A 16,219-nucleotide genomic window follows, 5' to 3' on the forward strand; every position below is an offset into this window, starting at 1 on the left:
TCTGTTGCAACCACGTGAACTCATTTCTGTTCTTCCAATACTGGAACACAGTCTCACCTCAGAGCCTTAGCATATGCTGTTCCTGCCACCTGAACCATCTTCCTCTATGATCAGTATGATTCGTGAGCTCCACTCATTCTCTATGTACTATGGCTATCAGTGAAATGTCCCTTAAGAGTTATTCATCTGAGGCCAACTGCCTACACACCTGCTTCCTGCACACTTCCAGTTTTACTTCCTCTTCAGTGCGATCACTGCTTTGTGACTTGTTTCTGCTTGTTTGTCTCGCTCCCCCTTTTCTCACCCATATCAGTTAGCTCCAGGAGGGCAGTCATCTGCATTGCTCTCTTTAATATTTCTTCACACTCGGACACATTCCAGGCTCAACAAATATAAAAATGTATTTACTGGACAATCTTAGCAACCAGGCACTCAGAAAGCTTCCTCCTCTCTCTTCCTGTTCTGGGAGTGCACTGCATTACATTAGTGCTGCACTCAGTTTTCTGTTTCTCTTACCTCTGTGCCTTTGCATATGTTGTGCTCTGCAAAAATCCCAGCCAACACCTCCAGTTCACTGAGGTAGGGCACCAAGGGTTAGGACTGCCCGAATCCTGGACACAGCCCTACCCTCTCCCTAAACCCTCAGGACTTACTGGGTGGGGAAGAATATGAGGCGCGTGTAGAAGAAGACTAAGGCGAACATGATGAAGAGAGCATCGCACCCTCGCCTAAAGTGGGCATAGTTGAGAATCTTACAACCCTGGGGAGGAAAACAAAGAGAAACAGGCTCAGGACGAACAATCCATGGAAAGTGGTGGATCAGATGAGGGAGACAATAAACTATGGGGTGAAGCCAAGTGAACTGAGGTAAGGCCATATGTCTAGAACTACCTAGAAAGGATAAAGAATGAAAGAGTGGCAGAGACAAGACAGACATACAATTTTATCTCCAGGGAGATGGGGAGTGGTACCTCTAGTCCCCAAAAGGCTTGGAGGGGCAGGGCCTCATATAAAGGAGTCAGATAGAGATGGGGACTTCTGTCCCAGAGAGACCAGGAGGGAATAGGCCTTATGTCACAAGGAAACTAAATAGGGAGGGTTGACCTTCCATAGAGGTTGGGTGGGTAGCACCTTATCACCCTAGCAGATTAAGAGGGGCAAGCTCTCATCAAATACCCCAGTTGTGGCAGGGCCTCCTCTCCATGCCCAAGAAAATAGCATGGCTGGCAGGGCAAGTATAGAGGTGAACCCACCTCCAGCAGGTAGTCGGAGCAGTCATGCAACAACAGTACCACAGTGCCAATGCGGAGCAAGTTGACGCTGTAGGAGAAGCCTATCAGTCCCACGGTCACAAAGTGGTGCACCACCTGCTCCTTGAAGTCCTGCAGAAGATAGAGGGTCACCACCAGGACAAGCCTCTGTGGCTGGATGGCCACATGCCTGGAAGCAAGCCTTTTCAGAAGATCCATAAGGCCTCTGGATCCCAGACCTTCTGTGGGGGAATCAAGGGCACCCCAGGGTACAGTGCTGAGGCCAATTCTTCCCACTTCAGGCCCGGCCCAGAAATTGGAAAGTATCCCCATCATGGTATCCACATCTCCAGCTGGACTCTTGGCTCATAACTTACCTTGCGTTTGACGTCAAAGGGCAAAGTGATCAGCAGTGAAAGGTAGAAGCCCAGCTCCAGGAGGTACCACCAGTACAGGGACAAATTCAGGGTCTACAGCAGGGTAAGGGAAGATTAGCTGTGAAATGTGGAGGGTTCTACCTGAAAGGGACTTGAATGGAGACTCCAGGTTGCCCAAAACCTGGACACTTGAATAAGTGAGCAAAGCATGAACTCCCCAATCCTGGAGGTAATCAAGAACAGAGGTCTAGGGCAGCTCCTGGTCTTATTTTCCTCCCTTTTGACCCCTCTTTCTTCCAAAGAAGAATCAAAAATAGAGTTGGGAGTTCAGTGTCCTCACATCCAAGAGTCAGAGAAGAATGGGATCTCATGGCCCAGGGAGGCCCCAAAAGGTGGGGGGCTTCATGGACCAGGGAGTTGAGGTAAACCTTCAAGTGCAAGGAGACCAGGAGAGACTAGGCATCCTAGCCAAAAGTTATGGGAAGTTACAAGGACTCGACTTACCTGCCTGGGACACTAAAGAGGAATGAGGCCTTACATCTCAGAAAGGCTGTGAGAGTCAGATTCTCAGGTACCAAGAATACTAGAAACACTGGGCCCTCAGCACCGAGGCAGGCTATGAAAGGCCAAGCTTCATCACACAGGCTGGTAGGAGGGGAGGAGATTCATAATCCAAGCAGGCAAGAAGGGCAGGGCCTCATCATACAGGCAATTATTGGGGCTGGGCCTCATCAGCTAGACAGCCTGGCTCTTTTGCCTTGACCACAGGAACTGAGCTTCTCCACAGTCCCTGCCACTCACCTGACGTGGGTAATTCTCCCAGCACAATGATGGCGTCCACAACCATGATTCCTATGAAGGAACAATGAATCTCAAGCTCTACAAAGGCAAAAGTCAGCCTCCTACTCTGGATATGAATCCCCATCACCAAAGCTTCCACAGCCTTCTAGGTACCACTTCCACTCTTCCCTGCTTTTATACTTTATTTTTATATTTATACTTTACATTTTTCACTATGTAGCTCACATTGCCCTCAAGTTCATGATCCTCTGCCTTCAACTCCTGAGTGCTAAGTCTGATGGTTGGTTTTAATTGTCAACTTGACACAATTAAGAATCACTTGGAAAGATACTCTCAGTGAAGGTTTGTCTGTATTATGTTGGTCTATGGGTGTGCCTGTATGAGAGACTTCCTTAATGGGGTTGAGATGGAAAGGACCATCCTGAATGCGGGTAGCACTATTTCACGAGATGGGCCTTAGACTAGATGATAAAGAGAGTGAGATGGACGCTGACATGCATGCATTCCTTGCTGTCTATTCTGATTGTGGATGTAACCAACTCCCTCAAGCTACCTCCCCTGCTATGACAGACCGGACCTGGAACCATGAGCTAAAATATAAAATATAAAATCCTTTCTCCCTTGAGATGCTCTTGTCAGAATATGTTATTACAGCAACAGAAAACAAAAACAAAAACTAGGAGAGCATGCTCTCTCCTCCACCACAGCTCAGCCCTCCTCTCTCCTCCCTTGTTCCATCTCTGCCCTCCCACTCCTCCCCCGCAGATTCATTCACTGCAGATGGCCAGCTCCTGGTTCACAGTAGGTCTTCATTAAGCACCTATGGATGCTTGTGGGGTAGAGGCCTTCACTTCTACTGTCAGGTTTACTCACATGGTAGAGGATGGAGGTGCCACCCACGAAGGAACACAGATAGAAGACAAACCTCCAGCTGCAGAAGGGGAGGAAGCTAGTAAGGCAGCTATCAAAAGAGCAGTGTCCAGGACCCAGGGGTGGAGCCTCATCTGACAGGGAGACTGAAAGGGAGTGTGGCTCACATCTCAGGGAATCTGGGAAGGGAAGGACCTCAAGTACCGAGGAAGCTAGGATGGAGGAGCCCCCTCACCCAGACAGGCTAAGAGAGGCAGGGTTTAACCATCCAGACAGGCTAGGAGGAATGGGGCCTCATCATTAAGACAGACCTTACCTCCCCCTGAGCCCCACAATTACCAGGCTTCACAGAATTTCTTGGATAAGGAAGGCCGATCCTGGTTCCGACGTCTCCTGAACCAGCGTTGAGTCTGCCGAAGCGTGAGGCCACACTGGGAAGCCAGGAGGACCATCTGTGTCTGAGAAGGGAGTAATGAGGGGGAAGGATTATACAGGCCCAATGCTGGTTTCCTACCCTTTGTCCCTACTTTGATTCCCCACTGAAGCTTAAGATCTATCCCACAGAGAAAAGAGAGGAGGGTAAGGTGACATCTACTTCAGTTCTTGCCTTGACTTCCTGCCTTCACTTTCTCAGCAATGGACTGTTACCTGAAAGTTTAAGTTGAAATGAACCCTTTCTTCTCCAGCTTGCAGTTGTGTTTGCACTGCAACAAGCAGCAGAGTAGGACACTACCCTAGGCAGGCACTCAGCTCTCAGCTCTATAGAAGCTATTCTATACCCAGACAGGGCACACTGCCATCACGTCCACCTGACCCAGACCAGGCCAACTGGGCTGCCACACCAAGAATGGGAATGAAGGCAAACCACAGGGCTGCTTATGACACTCCAGACACTCCACTGGATCAAAAGCATCTTGTCCCTTCCCAGAACTGGGAATAAACCTACTCTTCATAATGTAATCTGTTTGTTGAGTGATCATAAGGTTGATGTTCCAGACTAAGGGCTTCATATGCCAGGAAGCCTCACAGGGGTAGGACCTCATGTCCCAAGAAACCTGGGAGGAAGGAGCAGGGCCTTAAACCCCAAGAAGCCTAGAGGTACAGGGACTCAGGACCCAGGAAGGCTGGAATGCCAGTTTCAAACTCTGGGAATCCTGAGAAGGATGGGACCTTCAAGTCTCAGGGAGACCAGGAGAGAGAGACATGGCCTTGTGTCCTAGAAAGGCTACGCAAGGACAATTTTATGCCTCGAGACCTTGAAAGTAAGGTTTCCCCAAGTCCCAAGGAGAACAGGCAGGGCAGGGCTTCATACCCAGGAAGCCTAAACGGGCAGATACTCTTGGCTCAGGGAGATGAGGGGCATGGTTTGTTTTCAAGAGATAGATGAGGGATGGGGCTTTAAAGCCTTGAGGCTAGGAAGAGTAGCCTCGTACTGAGAGAGAAGTGGTTTCAAGCCCCACAGAACCCGGGAAGGATGTGACTGGTCCACTAGTCTCTGCACAGCAGGAAGAGGTGGGGTCTCACAAACCAGGGAACAAAGGAGCAGAGCTTCACATATCAGGGAATCTGTGGGTTCAAGTTGAATGTAGGGTGTGTCAGAGGTCCCTGTCCAACCTCTAATAAGGGACACACACCACTTCTATGCCTGGGTCCCAGGGCAATCACCATGCAACTGTCTAGAGAATATGGGGCTCACCTCCTCTGGATACTGCTTCATCCTGAGGAAGTGTTTCTCCAGCACCGGGTTGGGCTTTATCTTTCTTCTGATTGGATCCTGCACACCCATCCACCGGCTCAGGGGCAAGGCCACAAATCTGAGTGTAAGAGAGACAGAACTCAGAAGAATGCAAATGAACAGATGTGACTATAACAGGAGGAAAGTGAGAGGACCTGAGGCTTGGGGAAGCCTTATCATCAGTATGTATAGTTCAAATCTATCTGAAAAGAGGCTTTGGAAGCCCAGAGCCAAAATGCCCACATGGGCAGGACAGAATTTTCTGCCACTACTCCCAACCTTAATCCCTCAAGGGCAAAGGGATTACCTGTATAGTGCATCAGACCAAACCTAGGAAAAGACACAATAGCTTTGTCTTCAGAAGAGAGATGTTCAGACCAATTCATTAGGAACACAGGATCCTTCACCCATCCTCAACCAAAATCAAGTCTTCTCACTACCTGTGTCCTGGTGACCTGGGTCTTCGCCGCTCTGCATCAGGTTACTCAAGGGCGGGCCTAGGCATGCTACCTGTTAAATCTGATTCCCCGCCTTCCTGCAGCAGATACCTGGTTAATCAGTTACCCACATTGCCCACAGGAGGGTGCCCCAAGACCACAGATGGAGACTGAACATCAGCTTTTTAAGGAAGTCAACCCCTTCCTTAAGGCCTATCTGAACTGAGCTTCCCAGAATTCCTACAGGCCCAACTGATCTTTCACACTGTATATTCTTAGTCATGTTACTAAATTTTTGTGTGTCTCCATTTTTCCTTCTGTAAAATGGGAGTAATAATAATACAGTGCCATATATTGTCATCAAGCATTGAGTTAAGACACACATACATCGTAGATGACAGAGAAGAAGCCTTCAAAAAAGAAGTATATGAGGGCTCTGGGCAGACGGTTCAGGAAGAGTCTTTACCACACAAGCACTGAATAAGTGAGTTCAAATTCCCAGCACACATGCAAAAACCTGGGTGTGGCCACATGTCTGCTGGTAACTTCATCTCTCTGGCAGGTTGGGAGAGGAAGGATCATTTAGGGCTTGCAACCCACCAACCTAGCTCTGGGTCACTCAGGGAACCTATCTGGAGGTACTAAGAGAATGATAAAGGACATCTTGATGTCCTCTGACCTCTAAACCACAAACACACACACACGTATACACACACATGCATTCACCCTGCAGGGCCACATCATGGCACTCACCTCTCAAAGACGATTCGCACAGCCACCAGGACCAGAGCCACTGGCAAGGCAGCAAGCACGTGGTGAGGGTGGGCGAACACCAGGCCATCACGGTCCTCCAGCTCTGCCCATGTGACATTGGGTGGTAACCAGTATGTATCCTGCCACAGCCACTCACTCAAGCTGAACGACATGCTGTGGATACACAATCAGGTAAGCATAACTCAACTCAACTCAAAGGGTGTATACAGTAGGAAGGGCTGAACCTTCAGAGCATACTACTTGAAGAAATGTCAGAACAAGGGGAATACTGGAGAGATGGTTCAGTGGTTTAGAGCACTTGCGGACCCACACCGCAGCTAATAACCATCTGCAACTCCAACCTGAGAAAGCCAATGCCCTCCTCTGACTCCCATAGGCAATGCACCCAATGTGGTGCACAGACATATAAGCAGGCAGAGCACCCATATACAATATGGTGGTTTGAATGAGAATGCCTCCATAGGCTCAAATATTTGAATGTCTGGTCCCTAGTTGGTGGACTGTTTAAGAATTAGGAGCTGTGACCTTGTTGGAGGAGGTATGTCACTGAGAGTTGGCAAAGCCCACTCCAGGCCCAGTGTCTCTCTGTCTATTACCAGCAGGTGAGGATGTAAGCTCTCAGCTACTGCTCCAGTGCCATTTCTGCCTGCTTGCTGCCATGCTCCCCACCTTAGTGATAATGAACTAACCTCTCTGAAACTGTAATCGAGCTCCAATTCAATACCCTCTTTTATAGGTTGTTTTGGCCATAGTGTTTCATCCCAGCAATAGAACAGTAACTAAGGCACAGATAAAAATGGATAATGTTTTTAAAGCCAGGTAAGTGGTATTTCTGGTTTATCTAAGAAACCATTTCCACAGTTAGATCCTGCAGGTTCTGACCTATTTCATGGTTAATCCTTGAAGGGTTCACAGTATTAGGATATAGCAAAAAAGTAGGACAAGCCTTGGAGCTGGTAAGGCATGTCCTTGTGGCTGTGTCTTGCCTGAGGCCTTCTTCTATTGCTTTCTTCTGCTTCCTGGACACCATGTCTCAAACTGTTCTACCCCACTACACCCACCCCACCATGATATAATGACACTCAAGTAGTAACCCAGAATAAATCTTTTTTTCCCCCTTAAATTGTTTATGATACATGCTTTGTCACAGTGATGAGATTGCTTAACCAAGGTTTGAAATACGCTTGTATGATCTTGGTTTTGGTTTTTTGTGGGGATCAAGGTCACCACCCTTGGCTACATAGTGAGTTTGAGGCCATCCTGAGCTATACAAGACCCTAAATCAAAAAGACAAATCAAATTCACATGGCAGGAAAGAAATAACAATTCAATAATGAGAACTGTAAGTGTCACTCAGTAGTCACTTGCCTAGAACACAGGAGGGTCAAGTTTAATTAATCCTCAGCACCCTCTCCCCTCCTCCATCTTCAAAACACAAAAGCATTTCACATGCACACTAGCACATACTGTTGTCTACGCAAAATGCTATCAACATAAAATTCAAAATTAGGCCAAATAAATGTATGCTGCTGAGGTTGGTTGGCTTCCCGTGGCTACTCTTGCAAACTAGTTGTCTGGCAGTTCTATATATAGGTCAATACTTCTAAATGGATCTCACTGGGCTCAAATCACGTTGCTAAGCTGGCCTCCTCTGAGGCTCCTGGGAGAATATGAATATTGCCTTTTCCAGCAACAAAACTCAAAATTCTACATCTGGGCTATGCCCCCAGCTCCTGACTCAGGGATTCTAAGCAGTCACTCTTGAGGAAGTAAGATGAAGGGCTTCAGGGTTCCTCAGTTTCCATTTTTTCCTTTGAAACTCAGCTCCATCTCCTCACATCTCATATATCCAGTCTGAAAAAACGAGTACAACAGATACCTACTTTACTGGGGAATGAAGTGGAGGTGAGAACAGGAGGTTCCATCCTGGTTGGTTTAATTCCTGGCTCAGTCATTTACCAATTATGTAACCTTGGGAGTAGTTGCCTTGCTCTCTCTGTGACTCAGTTTTCCCATCTGTAACTGAGATCCACAATAGTTCATTCCTTATAAGTGGTTGAAAATGATGCCTACAGCGGTGTGAGTAACAGTGTCAGTAATGATTTGGGGGAGGGAAGTGGTTTGAGAAAGACTGAGGGGTCACTGGTATGTGGCAGCTTCTGGATGATTCTTTGTGTTGTGAGTGGTTTATGCATATATGGGCAAGTCCATGAGCTCTGCATGTACATGTGGAGCCCAGAGGTAGACACTAGGTATCTTCCTAAATTGTTTTCCACTTTATTTTTTTGAGCCAGGGTCTCTCGCTGTACCTATAGTTTACAAGCTGGCTGGACTGCCCAGTGAGTACCCAGGATCCTCCTGTCTCTAATCCCCAGTACTGGAATCAGAAGCATTTCTTCTTGCTTGCATAGCAAAGGTGCTACGAGGCAGTGGGTGCTTTTCTTCTTCATGCTCCACTCCTCAGCTCCCCACACTCCCAGTTCTAAGAGTGGAACCCAGAACCAGGCTAGGCAAATGCTCTCCAATAAGACATACACCCAGCCCCTCACTGGTAGATTCTAGGCAGACAATCTACTTTGAGCCACAACCCCAGTCCTATGATGGCACTCTACCACTAAGACATGACCCTTGCCCCTCACTGGCGGATTCTAGAAAGGGTCTTTACCACTGAGTCACACTCCCAGATCTACAATGGTAGATTCTAAGCCTGTGCTCTACTGCCGAACCATCCCCCCTTCCAGCCTCTTATTAAGAGGAGCCTAGGGAGGTCCAGCCCTCCTGGTGGATTCTAGGTAAGGACTCTACAGATGTGCCATACAATCCCAGCTCCTTACTGGAAGATGCTAGGAATATATTGTATCTGCAGTGACAGGATAGGTCCTATGGTCCCTCAGATGCTAGTAAAGCACTCACCAGGGAGCCACCCCCACCACATCCCCCAGCACCTGGTTTTCAAAGTCAGGGTCTCCCAGAATATCCTGGCATTCAAAATCCTCCTGCCTCTGCCTCCCCAGTTTTCTGGTGCATCACCACCAGTTTTCTAGGTGATTCCTAGGCAGTTCTCAGCAGGTTCATGCTGCCTGGAAACCCTCCTGACCTCCATTGTCCTTCCCTTAAATTCTATGCCTTGTGCTCAAGCTGGGTCAGGCCAGAGCAGCCTACAGGGCAATGAATGTGAGCGAGGTCAAGCAAAGAGTCAGTGTAGGTTGCTGTGCCAACATGTCCGGTCTCGACCTTTATTATCCTCAAGGCCCTCCTACCCTGTGTTTCTCCCTTCTCCCTCAGCTTGCCAACTCTTTGAAGCCCAGCTGGCTCCTCTCCCAGCCAGGCCCCTCCACCTGGAACTCGGCTGATAATCCCTCTTACTGACTAAAAATATCCCCATATTCGAGGAGAGAGAGACCAGGGCTTTGTGCTGAGGGGCCCAGCACAGGGACCAGCTAAGCTGAAGAGAAGAGAGAGGCAGGGAGGAAGGGAGAGAAGAAAGGCGAGGGGAGTGGAGAAAGAGCTAAATATCCTACCCTGCCCTGCCTATGGTGGGGGTTGGGGACTGCTGTGTGTTTAAGTTTGATCCTAGGTATTCGGAAAGTCCCATTGTAACCAGCCTAACAGGGATAAACCCACTCTAAACAAACACTTTGGGCTCCTCATTTTGGCTATCAGAGTATTGAAACAATGAGCCCCAAGAAACTGGAATTTTCCCCACCCTCAACCCCAACCCCCAGGAATCTCCAGCTGGGAGAGAAGAAAGTCTAAAGCCTGGGCCAACAGAGGGGAACTTTCTCCAGGAATGAGGTTTACACTGTGCCAACAACTTGTCAGACCACCTCACTGAAGATAGGAAACCCAGACAGCACTGGACGGGACCACACCCTGACTGAGATGGCTTAGACATCCGTAACTCTGGCCTCTACTTAACTCTTCACCTCCCTTTAGGACCCCAAACACAGATTTGGGAGAATCTCTACATTTCTTTGTCCCACTTCACAATGTAGCCACACTGAGTAAATCTGCTTTTCACTGTTAATTTAGCTGTTCTAATTGACATATGAGGAATAAGTGGCCAAATCTGGCTTGTTGGAGCACAGGCTGTCACCCCAAATCCTATCACACCAGTACCCCTCATCAACCACCAGAGCAGGGAGCAGGGACTGCTTTGTTTTGTTTTCTGTCTTCCTGAAAACAAGATTATGGGAAAGTAAATCAATCAAGACCTCACTGACACATTTCCTCGGGAGGCCCATTCCTGCCTGGGCTCACCTGATTCCTGCAGGCAGAGGCCCAGAACTAAACACATCAGGGGCTCTACAAGATGAGGGGAGTGTTTTCAGATTGCTAAAGCCAGTCCTGCACTGGACTCCTAGCTGTCCTTTCCAAGTAGCCCTGGCTCCCCCAGGGCAACCAGCGAGTGCTGATGACCAGACATACTGAAGGTCCAGAATACATCCCACAAAGATCTCAAGGAAGGCCCTAAGTCTAAGACTCTGCCTTGCTCTAGCCCCTCAGAGGTTGCCATGTTTCTGCCCTCCACACTTGAACCCTGATCACCCGCCTCCCAATTCAATTCTCAGTAAGGCAGCTTGCTGAGTACTTTACCCAGGACCTCGGTGAGTGGGAGGAACACTTGTCCCCATCCTTCCTCAAGGTGGAGGAGAGAGCCAACTACTTACTGAAGTTGTCATCTGAGTGCCGCATGTGTGTACACATGCACACATACGTTTTTAAAAATTGTTTTAAATGTCAATGCTAGGAGCTGGGTCATAGCCCTTGGAAAGCATAGGCAAGAAAAATGCAAGTTCTAGCTCAGCAGCTTGGCCTATAAAGGACCAGGCTATGGCTCAATTGGTAGAGTGATTACCCAGCATGCATGAGGCTCTGGTTCCCAGACCCAGCACTTCATAGGAGTTGTAGTGCATAACTGCAATCCCTACATTTGGGAGGTGGAGGCAGATGGGTCAGAAGTTCAAGAGCGCCATTGCTTTGGAGTTTGACGACAGTCCATGCTATATCAAACTTTGCTTCAAAACAAAAATTAAAACAGGAGGGCAAGATGGCTCAACAAGTAAAGGGTGTGCTGCTAGATGTGATGCCTTGAGTGCAATTGCTGAGACTCGTATGATGGAAAAGGAGCACTAGCCCCCTCAAGTTGTACTGTGACCTCAGCATGTGCTCTGTGACACATGTTTGCCCACACAGACACACAAGTACACACAAAGTAACAGAATGTAAAACATAAAATGAAATGGAAAAGGTTGTTTAGTACCACAATATATTGAGTTTCAAGTTTTTTAGTGACGTGCTTTAGAAGGTTCACTCATTAAGATCAGTGACTGCTGTTGCAGAGGACCCAAGTTCAATTCCCAGCACTCACATGGCACCTCCTGTTCTGTCAGTCTAGTTTTAGTGGATCTGGTGCCCTCCCCTGGCCACTGGGGCACTGCACATACATGGTGCACAGACATAAATGCAAGCAGAGCACCCATACATATAGATGTGAAGATTAAAAAAACAAAAACAAATACAAAAACTTTTAAGTGTTTTAGCAAAACACATTCCTCGAGCACCTGCAAGTCGACTTTGTTTTCACCTTCTCTACTCAACTCACTTCTCACCACCCCCACAAGTCTCAGACCAAATCCAACATAGCCACTGTGCAGCCAGGTGTTGGCTCTGCTCCTTTCCTTCACCCCTTAAGTGATGAGTGTGGTGTGACTTTTGACTGCTGGATCACTTGAAACTTTCTCCCATGGCGACTTGGATTAGAAATGTCCCCCAAAAGCATATATGTTGAGGGCTTGATCCCTGGTACATCAGTATTGCGTAAGGGAGGCTGCTGAATATAACTGGATCATAATGGCTCTGGACTCACAAAAACCTGACACACTGACGGACTCTTAGCTTAATGGGCTACTAAGAGCACTGGAAACTTAGCAGATGTGGCAACAAAAAAGCAGGTCACTGGTGAAGAGATGATCTCCCTTATCTCTATCTTTCTATTTCTTTCTCTGTATTTCCTTATCTATCTCCCCCTTTCCTCCTCACTCTCCCTCCTTCATCTCTCCTTCCTCTTCCTCCTGTCTTTTTCTATCCCTCCTCCTTCCTCTCTCCTCTCTCTCCCTTCTCACTGTCTCTCTCCTCCACCACTCTCCTCTTTTCTCCCTCTGGCTCTCCTCATCACTCTTTCTTCCTCTCTCCTCCATAGTTCTCTCTCCCCCTCTCTGCCCTCTGCTCTCCCCTTCCTCCACCTTGCCCCTGTGCCCTGGACCCCATGAGGGGAGCAGTCTGCTCTGCCCCACAGGTCTGGATGTTCTGCCTCATCACAAGCTAGGGATGGTGACCTCTGAAACCACCACCCACCACTTCACTCTCACCACCAACACTTCCATGGGGCTTGGAATGGACATGGCTGGGTCTGGGTCCCCACACAAATAGCATTTCTGCAGGGATACCGGCAAATCACATGGGAACAGCTGGATATGGTGGGGGCGGGGGGCGGGGGGGAATCTGTCATCCCAGTACTTTCGAGCTATAAGGCAAGAGGATGGTAAGTTCCAGGATAGTCTAGGCTACATAGTGAGAGCCTGGAGAGGTCACAGAGAGGAAGAACAAAAGAGGGAAGAATAAGGGAGGGGGAAAAGGAAAAGGAAGGGAGGATGGGAAGGGAAAGAAATTTAAAATAAAAAAAGACAAACAAGAAAACTATGTGCTTAAAGTTTGTGGTTGTATACACATGCACACCTTTACACTTTTTGTTTTGTTTTGTTTGAGGAGGGAATGAGACAAAGTCTCACTGTGACTTCAATGAGCCCAGGTGACCTCAAATTCACTATATAACTCAGACTACCCTTAGACTCCTGATTCTTCTGCCTCTATCTTCCAAGTGTTGGAATAGCACAGGCACGCAACACCGCTTCTAGCACAATCTAATTCATTTTGACATATATCAAAGCCCATGAAGTCATTGCCTCAATCATGATAATGAACATATCTATCCCTTCCCCAAAATGTTCTTATGTCCTTTGGAGTCCCTCCTCCCTCCTTACCAGAAGCAGTCTTGATGTGCAACACTTGGGGTAAGAAATCTCTACGATTCCATACTATAGGATATCACAGAAAATGTAAAAGGAGGAGAAAGATATAGTTTGGATAAACCTGGAAGACATAACAGTGAAAGAAGACAAGACAAATCCTGCCACGATTCCAATGATAAGAGGTCTCTAGGCAGACAAGTTCAAGAACAGAAGGGCTGGGGACATGCTCAATGGGTAAAGTGTTTACTGTGGAAGAATCCCAGAACCCAAATAAGAAAATCAGGCATGGAGAAGCAGAGAGACAGACAGGATTCCTAGAGCTGGCTGGCCAGCCAGTCAAGCTTTATCAGGGAGCTCTGGGTTCAGTATGAGTCTTTAAAAACTAGATGAAGAGCAACTGAGAAAGACACCTGATGCCTGACATCAACTTCTGAACTCAGCATGCACACGCACATGTGCATGTGTGTGCATGTGTGAAGAGCAGACATGAATGTTTGTCTGTGTGTGTGTGTGTGTGTGTATGTATATGTGTGTGTGTGTGTGTGTGTGTGTGTGCGCGCGCGCGCGCGCGCGCGCGCGTAAAATAGAGCTTCCCAGAGCTTGACAGGGAAGAGGGAGAACTGGGAAGTTAATGTTTAATGATTATAGTTTGAATTGTGCAAGATAAAAACATTCTGTAAACTGGGGGCACAGCTATGTGAATAAATTAGGAATGCCAAATTGCACACTTAAAATAGTTAAGGTGACTAACTTCTGCATGTAGTCATCACAATTATTTGTTTTAATTAACAAAAATAACCCAAAGCTAGGTAGAGATGATAGGGGAGATAAATGGGTTATGCTGTCTGGTGTGGGCAGATCAAAAAGTTTAAAAAAACAAAAGCAAAACGGAGGAAGTCACTAATAGCCACCTTTCTAATCTATGTAATGGAAAACCACCAACACAGTTCAGCTGGGATAATGGTAGAGGAAGCCGCATCAGACTTTCAGATGGTAATGGTAAATTGTAGGCAAAATATAAAAGGACTACTGAGTCAGGTGAGGCTGCAGGAGCCAAGAAATAGAGCCACAAGGGAAGCTGACACAGAAAATAGCAAGTTCCATGACAGCCTGGATTACAGAATGAGTTCACTAGTAGAGCACCTATCTGGAATGCACTAGTAAGGGACTATGAACACTTGCGTAATCTACATGCATGGCTAAATGTGAGCATTTACAATATACAGAAAAGCCTGGGAGATATCCCCAGCATCACTAAATAATAATAACTATTATTATTATTATTATTATTATCATATGTTTTGGGAAAAAACAGTACCTAGAAATTCTAGACCTCATAAAGCTATTTAAGTTTTATTTTTTAATTATAAAAATTTACTAAATCTTAATTTAAGATAGAGTCTTGCAATGTGCCCTGCTTAGTCTGAAACTTATTATGGAGGCTACCAATGGCCTCAAGTTCTCAATCTTTCTATCTCAGCCTCCCAAAAGCAAGTGGCTATTTAAAGTTAAACCAGTTTATCCTGGAGGCATACACCAAGCTGTAACTTTCATCCCCAATAAAACATGTAAACACACACACACACACACACACGCACTTCCCAGAATTCACAAAAAATCTGGGCATGACAACATCCATCTGTAATTCTAGCACTGGGGAACAGAAACAAGCGACTCTCAGGACTAGCCAGCTGGCCAGTCTAGTCAAATTGGTAAGCTTCAGGGTCAGTGAAAGACCTTATCTGACCTTAACAGTAAGGTGCAGAGCAATAAAGGAATCCACTTGAAGCTGACCCCTGACCTCCACATGCATGTATGTGCATGAACACACACTCACAGACCCTACATGCATAGTCCCTCAGTCTTACCAGTTATATATGTATATATACATACTCCACTGCCGCATATAGGTAGCATTCACTATGCTTGCCAATGCTGATATAAAAGGTTTCCATCATCACACAACATGGTACTAAACAGAACTGTTCTAGACAGTGACTAGATCCAGAAATGAGCTAAATGAAGTTGCAAATGCCTGTACTCCAGCACTCAGGAGGCAGAAGCAGGAAACTCATGATGAGTTACAGGATACACAACAAAACCCTGTCTTCTAAAAAGGGAAAAATAGGAAGAAAAAGAGGAAGAGAAAGAGGGGAAGGGGCAGGGGACAGGAAAGGAAGATCCATGTTACGTTTTACATTCTTTTACCAGTATGTAAGGATATATAGGGGGCCATCGAGATAGCTCTTCAGGTAACGGTGATTGCTGCCAAGCCTGATGCCCTGAGTTCAACCCCTAGAACTCACATGATGGAAAGAGAAAGGCTGACTCTGAAAAGTTCTACGAGAGAAAGGACTGTAACATACTTCTTGCACCCATACATAACACAACAAAAATTTTCAAAGAGCCAAACATGTACAGAGTCTGAATAACTTAGGATAATGTCAAAAAGGTCTCTCACACATGCACATAGGTTTAGAATACTAGAGGATGAAGGAAAAAAATCAAGGGGATGTGGCTTAGTTGGTACAACACTGGCCCAGCACACATAAAATGCTAGGTTCCATCCCCAGTGCTAAATACAGCCAGCTGAAGAACTGAAAACCTTGTTATCCAGAATGTGGGAGGTAGAGGCAGGAGAATCAGAAATGTGTCAGGAAGGAAGGAAGGAAGGAAGAAGATAGAGAGAGAGAGAGAGACAGAAAGAAGAGAGAAAGAAGAGAGAAAGAGAGAGAGAAAGAAAGAAAGAAAGAAACTTCAGACCAATATCCCTTATGAATATTGATGCAAAAATCTTCAATAAAGTTCTCGCTAACTGAATCCAAGAACACATCAAAAAAATCATCCATCCTGATCAAGTAGGTTTCATCCCAGGGATGCAGGGATGGTTCAATATACGGAAATCCATCAACGTAATCCAGTATATAAACAAACTCAAAGACAA

At 46.7% G+C, this 16,219-nt stretch overlaps 1 protein-coding gene across 1 annotated transcript in view; it reads right to left on the reverse strand.

The window, feature by feature from the left end:
* Positions 1-16,219, reverse strand: part of Cers4 (ceramide synthase 4) — a 36,005-nt gene that overhangs the window by 4,787 nt on the left and 14,999 nt on the right. The window contains exons 2-9 of the mRNA XM_021169920.2: positions 6,224-6,397; positions 4,995-5,112; positions 3,638-3,756; positions 3,302-3,359; positions 2,429-2,479; positions 1,628-1,720; positions 1,254-1,382; positions 654-760 (exon numbers count right to left, since the gene is read on the reverse strand). Of these exons, the coding sequence (XP_021025579.1) occupies positions 654-760; positions 1,254-1,382; positions 1,628-1,720; positions 2,429-2,479; positions 3,302-3,359; positions 3,638-3,756; positions 4,995-5,112; positions 6,224-6,396 (848 nt within the window). The 5' untranslated portion in view covers position 6,397. The remainder of the gene's footprint in view (positions 1-653; positions 761-1,253; positions 1,383-1,627; positions 1,721-2,428; positions 2,480-3,301; positions 3,360-3,637; positions 3,757-4,994; positions 5,113-6,223; positions 6,398-16,219) is intronic.

Source organism: Mus caroli, unplaced genomic scaffold (genome assembly GCF_978045245.1).
Source record: "Mus caroli unplaced genomic scaffold, Mus_caroli_1 scaffold_10, whole genome shotgun sequence".
Classification (NCBI taxonomy): domain Eukaryota; kingdom Metazoa; phylum Chordata; class Mammalia; order Rodentia; family Muridae; genus Mus; species Mus caroli.